The sequence below is a fragment of the Schistocerca piceifrons genome, chromosome 2 (genome assembly GCF_021461385.2).
Source record: "Schistocerca piceifrons isolate TAMUIC-IGC-003096 chromosome 2, iqSchPice1.1, whole genome shotgun sequence".
In the NCBI taxonomy this organism is placed as follows: Eukaryota; Metazoa; Arthropoda; class Insecta; order Orthoptera; family Acrididae; genus Schistocerca; species Schistocerca piceifrons.
In genome coordinates this window covers 206,957,446-206,965,437 of record NC_060139.1, presented here as the reverse complement: position 1 = coordinate 206,965,437, position 7,992 = coordinate 206,957,446, and the positions used below count along the sequence as shown (strand labels likewise).

The following is a 7,992-nucleotide window of genomic DNA, read 5'->3' as shown; positions in this document are numbered from 1 at the left end:
TAACATTATTCAGAGAAAATACATAATGTTTACAAAGCAAGTTTTACATCTTCAAACCTACTTAGATAATGAAACTTGTTAAGGATAAACCAAGTTCTATCACACAATGGATTCACTTAGTTTTGCTTTGCAAAGAGAACTGGACACACCAACTTGTGCACCTGTAGGCTATTTTGCAGATACATTTTAGGGTTGACACAAACTGTTTTTCTCTTGTTTTAAGAGTGTAAGTGAGCATCATAGGAAATAAAATGGTGGCAACAACATATTTTTGGGAAAAAGTGGATTTACTGTGGTTTGCTTCAGGATGCCTCATTTGTAAGTGTGCAGAAGCAATATAGATACCCTGCATTACAGACTTTGGCTAGATTCTATTTAGGATTCCTTGTCACTGATTTCTGTCGACTGCTTAAATTGTTTTCGTATCTGAGAATCGAGCATGGGGTATTATATAAGAAATGTCCATGTTACCATTGAGGTTTCATGCCAAAATGGCTTTTATACAGCAATTCAACATAACCAAGAGTTCAGAAGAAGGGTTTTAAAAACTAAGAAATTTATTGTACTTTCAATGTGTTTGTCTGGAACTCAGAACTTCTATGTAGCGAAAACTGATGTGTCTTCATACGTGTATGAGATGTAATATCATGCTTTTGCTAACACTAAAAGGAAAATAATGCAATGCTGAGAAAAGACAAAAATCCTTTCTTAAATAGGTATTTTACAATACATTTATTAATGACATAAGAGGGCTCTTCACCACCTGTTTACATTAATACATTATTTTGAACTAAGAGATCAGTTTTAATTAATTTCAAATCATAAGCTATTCTAAACATAATGCTTTATCTAACAACATATTACCAAAAATTTATGGTTTCAAAAAACAAAAATACAAAGTTAATTTGAAAGTGTTGTAAGCCTAAACAAGGAGAAATAATAAATGAATTTATTTTTCATTGGCAATAAATGGAACATAGTAAAATTGCTGTATAACAAAATGTAGATATGTTTGAGTAGGTGAAACCCTGTGGCGTTTTTTGACTGAGTGTCAGCAGTTCATACTTCTGAGGGCTTGAGCAAAGGTTCTGGATAACCAAAATTGGCTGATGTAACACATGTAGCTTCAGGGGTTATCACTGTAGTGGCTGAGCACGGAGCATTGCTGGCCTCAACAAGTTGACGGTAGTAGCTGAACACGACCATCCACTGACAGAAACCTGTAAATTTTTATATACTTTTAAGAAAAATTGCTAAATGTATTCTACATAATTATACAGAACTAAATGTTGCAACCAAAGGAGTCGGTGGAAAAATGTGCTAACTCATGAGAGCATAGTTTTGAGTTTTTGTATGTTATATGTTTGGTTAAATCCCTAAATTGTAAATCAAGGTGGATCTATTTGTAATTTTTTCTACAAATTGTTACACTATTTGGTTACATATGTAATCTCTTAAATGGGTAAAAACATTCTTAGTAATACTGCTAAGAGCCTTAAAATAGAGACAAAGTCACAAAGTTTGATTTTCTGTATGATAAGTTAATGCATAAAGTGGTTTCAAACTTTTGTGATCATATTTTTTTGCATCAGAAAACAGAATACTGGTCAGTGAAAACTTGTCCCACAAATAAACTGTACTTCGATATTCATAAAACACTCAAGGCAGAAATTTTGGTTTTTTTTTTTTTTTTTTTTTTTTTTTAAGCATAGTCACGAAACTAATAAAGCAATTTTGAATCTTCATTTTCTTCTTTATTCACTGGTAACTGTTTTAAAACTCTTTTTTTTTCTTAACAGGATAGAGTTAGGCCAACACCCATCATTTAAACTGTCAACCCTGGACAAAGACTTTGAAATTTTGGACATTTGGATCAAATTGGATTATTTTCCTGGACATATACAGTCTGTCCATGAAAAATGGGCCAATAAAGAAGTGTGGAAAATGTATGTACAGAAGAGTGTTTAACTGTTCTTGACGCTGTCTTTTTTAATAAACAGCAGGCAATAACTACCTATGCACCAGCCCTCATTTATGTTTGAGTAGGTGAAACACTGTGGCATTTTTTGACTGAGTGTCAGCAGTTCATACTTCTGAGAGCTTTATACGCAATGGATACCCCCCCTCCCCCCAGGACACCCTTGGATTTCCTCAAAACTAGGAAAAATCTGGGGAAATCCAGATGTATGGCAGCCCTAGATTAGGTCTATCATATTCTTTTCCTAACTCCAAGATAGTAGGAATTGGCTCTACTTCTTTTTTGTAATGAAACATTTAAAAAGTCTGCATCCACTTGATGTTTCATTGGCACAGGAATCATGTATTCTCATTTAAGGCAAACATCATGTTTGAAGTTAATGGCTTGGCCATCATCAGAGTTTTATTTCCTGCTTTATTTCCTGTTGTTGCAATGTAAAGTGAAACAGTGACTGAAACAACCTTACAAGCATTTATAGGTAAATATTCATTGCATTTGTATGTTTTCAACACTAAAGAATTCCTCAAAAATTTAACAAATGCAGTGTCTAAAACTTTAAGAGATTAGACTGGTGCCAATATAATGCTGTAAGCTAAACTTGTGGTATCTTCACGTCAGATGTATTCCCTGGTGCACAATCAGGATATGTATCACTGTCAGATATCAGTTGTGAAATGAGTAATAAATTGAACACTGTAGTCAATAACACCCTTGTCCAGCATCTATATGTCCACTGTACTCGGTTACAAGATTTTGATGTCACTGCCATATTCATATTGTGGGGTGGCACTGTTTTCATCCAAAGAAAAGAACATAAATATGGTAATGCAAAAAAGGTATGGCCAACAAATGCTTTCTAGTACTTCAAATGAAAACTACTGGTTGCCAGCATGTAGTGCAGTTGAAACCAAAACAGATAGCATGATCAGCCTAATTTTCATTAAACTGAGGCTTAGCACTTTCTTCCACTGATCACTTCAGTTAGAAGTGCACAGATTGGGTGGGGGGGTCAAAGAAAACATTTAAGTTTATTAAAAACTATGACTCCAAAATCAGGCCTACTAATTCAATAATCCTTGTAGATTTACAGTGGTTACAGCACTAGCACTGTAACAAGCTGATATTGAACATGAGTAGCTGATAAAGGCAGGCAAGTAACTGAGAAACACTCTGGCCTCTATGAAGGATATTAATATTTAAAATGTCCACAAAGGCACACTAATCAAATGTGTATCTTTCTAAACTACTGAGAAACAGGCAACAGAACACTGACATCAAATGAAAATACTGATGCTTGTTTAGAGGCATGCAGAGAGATGCTGGGTTAGAATAGAAATATGCTGCACATGACTGACATATTCACATGTAGGTCAGTTGCCACAGTATCAGTTGGTGAGGGTTCATGCTGATTGCCATTTTCCTTCAAGATCACGCAGCCAACTGTTGCCTTTTGTCGAGTTTACATACACATGTCACATAGCTACATCATAATAACACCATAGCAGCATCACTGATAAATAAAGCAAGAAATTGGGAAATATATCCTCTGCATAAAAATAATAATAATAATAACAATAGTATTTAAAATGATGTATTGGTCAGTTTGTTGGTGTGAGTCAGAAGAACAAAATGTGAAAAATGAAGTATCCATTGTCAATGTAAAAAAATCTGAAACTAATTTTAAAATATTATGTGTGCAACTATACTTCTTTGGCAGTTTTCAAAGCTAAATTACAAAGTATTTAGCAAACACAGTTCTGTTAGTGCTCAAGTTCCTTTCTCCTTTGAAGAAGGGTGAAGTAGAATTTGTAAACAAAGTGTATAGCATTTACTGATATGTAGAAAATTGCAACTTTCACAAAACGGCAAACATAATTAAAAATAAATAAATCTTCCTGCACATCTTACATAGTAATTAAATTTTCTCTCTCTCTCTCTCTCTCTCTCTGTGTGTGGGGGGGATTCCCATTCCCAAAAGAGCTTTACTACCTGAAATGTGCAATTCATTATTTTTCAAAGGAAGGATAATGCAGTTTCATATCTATGATGATACTTAAGTCATTAGAGAATATTTGCTATAAATGGAATAATTTTGACTTCTCAAACATACTGTGCTCAAAATATTTTGAGTCAAAATTTTACCAAATGATAGAAATTCATAAACTGAGTATTTCTGAGATAAGAAGCCAACTGTTAGAAATCAAAATTTCAGGTGAAGTGGCAACACCAGCTAGGCCATCCAAACCACACCTGGAGTAGTCAACATGCTATGCAAAGACATGCTATAACACAACTCTGTGGCCTACTAAAATTTTTCCTTGCAGTGTTACTTTTTGATGTATTTTTCGATGAATCAGACATTATAAATAAGTGTACTAATGTTTGTATGAAGATGTGAAATGTTTCCTCATTGTAAAGGTAAGTAAATGTTTGTTGTAAGCTAGTGTAAGTAGACTTGCTGGCTCAGACAGGGTGATAAGATATTGTCAAAGTGTATAGTGAAAAGGTAGCTGCATTATCACTGGGTGTGCAAGCATACCAGCAATTCGGTGGAATGCAAAGTAGAATGTAGGAGAGTGTTGAGAGAGAGACAGACAAGTCGAGTCACACAGCGTCTCTTTTGTTGAGAAATGGTCATAATGCAGTGGTGCTAAAGTATATAATGGCTCAGCAAATAATTTTATTGTTGACAGGCAAAGTATATGGCCTTAAAGGGGCACAGTAAAATTACAAGAGGATGCAAATCAACATGAAGAGTACTGTGGGGCCAGTTTAATTTGTTATGGAGCTACAAGAAAACAAGCCTGTGCCACACATGCCAACAAACAATGCCTTACATTGCACCAACAACATCTCAAAGTGATGTAAGATCCAACTAAATATTTGGTCAGACTTTTATACAGCTAGCCAGTTTCGTAGTTCATTTTTGCGCGAATGATGCCGAGTTATACTAATGTGGTGACCTTCAATTTCGCCCAAGGAAAAATACCTAAGAAGAATCCACCCTATCCATTACTGATGATCTGAGAGAGTCCCGATGATTGAGAAACTATTGCAGTGTTTTATGAAAGAAATAATAGTAATTAAAATTTCAATAATTTTCAAGACTGCAATTAACAGAAGTGCTCAACTCTTGAAAATAGTAATTTGAAAGACAGTACTTAACAGAGCAAGATTTAGCATAAGATATTTTTTGATAATTTTTCATGGATAAATTAGTTTTCAATTTTATGCAACTGCAGTCAGTCAGAAATATTAGTTAATATCTTGAGCAAATGACAGTAGTAATTGCACAAAGTAATTAGCAGTAATTGTTAATGAGTAGTAATAAAAGTTGAAGTTGCATGAAACCAATAAAATCAAATCATGAAATGTGCCATTCTTTTACAACTGAAATTTTGACATTGCAAATTACATAACTGTAACTCACAGGAAATTGATGCTATATCATTACAATAATTTTCAAGCTTAAAGGCAGCATTCAGTAAAAAATAAAGATAAATAACTTTTTGAGTAACATTAAAGACAGTAAGCATTACAGTGAGTGATGTCACAAGATTTTTGCATTTACATAACTGTTTACTACTAATGACATTTTGTTGGTCTTTGATTCTTACTGATTGATTTCCATCAGTTGCCACTTAACTGATAGGTATTTGTTGACTGTGACATATCCATTTGAAATTACGTCAGAACAGTATGTGCGGATTTTGTGCTGCTTTCACCTTGCAACAAAACCAAGCATTGTGATGTAATTTTCTCAGTTTTAAAAGACAGGAATTTTGCTCATGTAGTGATGTGGCAACTGTTAATTTTCATTGATTCAGTACTTAAATTTATAACATTTTAAAAATTTAACTAATCATTGTAATTCCATTCAGCCCAACTTTATATTCAATTACTTTAATCGAGTTTATCTTTCTTGTCACATTGCTACAAATGCCGAGCACTAGTAATTAGGTTATGACATTTCATGGATTTCATTTATTTTTCAGAGTAGATGACTTTTTCTGTATAACAGGGAAACTGATGCAACAAACTACTGACCAATATCTTTGCTAACATGTTTTTCAAAGGTCCTTGAGAAACTGGTTCCATAGAATTGTTAATCATCTGAACAGCCACAACACTCTCAGTCAATGACAGTTTGGTTTCCAGCAAGGTCTATCAATTGATGATGCTATTTTCTCTTTCACCGATCATATTCTTGAATCTCTTAACAGAAAATTGGCACCAGTTGGAACCCTATGTGACCTATCCAAAGCTTTTGACTGTATCAACCACGAAATTCTGCTAAATAAAGCAGACTATTATGGGTTAAGTGGAATAATGGGGACAGGGATTACATCCTACCTTACAGATAAGAAACAAAGGATAATAATTACTGACAATAACGGAATCCCAGCTCTGTCCAAGTGGGGCACAGTTAACACTGGAGTGCCTCAAGGCTCGGTACTGAGACCTTCACTGTTTCTTATATTTATAAATTACATCCCACACAGCACCATGTCAGCGACCAAGTTCACCCTATTCGCTGATGATACTTCTCTTCTAGTTGATCAAGCAACAGGGAACAACCGGAAAACACACGCGAACAATGCACTTGATGACATTCTGAAATGATTTAACTCTAATGGACTCTCTCTGAATATAAAAAACCTCATCGTGTACAGTTTCATATGGCACATAAAGAACCAGGGGATATAAATATAGAATGTAATGGACAAAAAATAAAGCAAGTCGACTCAGCTAAGTTCCTGGATGTGTACATAGACTGCAAACTAAATTGGTCCAACCATATCCTAGATCTATAAAAAAAGGCTGGTTTCTGCAACATTTGTCTTACTCATAATTGCATCAACCACACATAAGGAGGCCATATGAGCTGCTTACTTCGGATATTTCCATGCATTTTTGTACTACAGAATCATCTTTTGGGACAACGAGACCTTGGCAAAAAAAGTTTTTATTGCTCAGAAGAGAGCTATACATACCATGAGTGGTGAGCAACTAAGGCACCCATGCAGGAATCTGTTTTGGAAACTCTAGGTATTTACAATGATATCTCAGTACACATAAGGAGGCCACAAGAGCTGCTTACTTCGGATATTTCGATGCATTTTTGTCTTACGGAATCATCTTTTGGGACAACCAGCCCTTGGCAAAAAAAGTTTTTCTTGCTCAGAAGAGAGCAATACGTATCATGAGTGGTGAGCAACCAAGGCACTCCTGAAGGAATCTGTTTTGGAAACTACAGATATTTACAATGACATCTCAGTACATATACTCCCTTGTATATTCATTAATAAAAACTACTCTCTCTTCAAAACCAATAGTGAATACCGTGGTCACAACACAAGGTCAAAAGAGGACTTTCATAATAACCAATCAAACTTCACCCTTGTACAGAAAGGAGTAAATTATACAGGTATCAAAATTTGTAATGCTCTAGCCAGTGTCATCAAAAGTCTTGCTCCTGAAACACCAAAGTTCAAGAGAAAACTGAAGGAATACTTAATACAAAAGTCATTCTATTCAATTAATGATTTTTTTGGGCATAGGAGCACGTTTTTATTATACAACCGAGTTAGCCATGCAATTTAAGCATAAATGTAAACTACTTGTTGCTGTACTGTTGTATTGTTCCTCAAATACTTTGATATTGTTAATCTTAAAAGTGTACACATAAGTGTTAATTCTGATGTATGTAATATGTTTTTACTTCTTCTAATGTACCATGTTGTTACTATGAGTCTTGTCATGAATCAACCACATTGTGTGCTGCTGTGTTGTTAACACTGTAAAAATACTGACTCGTTCCATATCCTTGCAACTCCATTGCTATCAGGATCTACAGAACTCGCAATAAAATAATAATAATAATAATAATAATAATAATATAATATGTGTAAGTATTTGTGTATCTTATCTCACATTCAATTTAATGATTAAAAGGTTTGTCATCTTTGCACTTTTAATGAGTAAGTTATTATTTACGTGAAACTACACTACAG

General features: G+C 34.4%; 1 protein-coding gene across 1 annotated transcript in view; it reads right to left on the bottom strand.

Annotated features, from left to right (window-relative positions):
• Positions 1-761: 761 nt before the first annotated feature.
• Positions 762-7,992, bottom strand: part of LOC124777536 — a 204,287-nt gene continuing 197,056 nt past the window's right edge. The window contains exon 6 of the mRNA XM_047252987.1: positions 762-1,220. Coding sequence (XP_047108943.1) covers positions 1,060-1,220 — 161 coding nt within the window. The 3' untranslated portion in view covers positions 762-1,059. The remainder of the gene's footprint in view (positions 1,221-7,992) is intronic.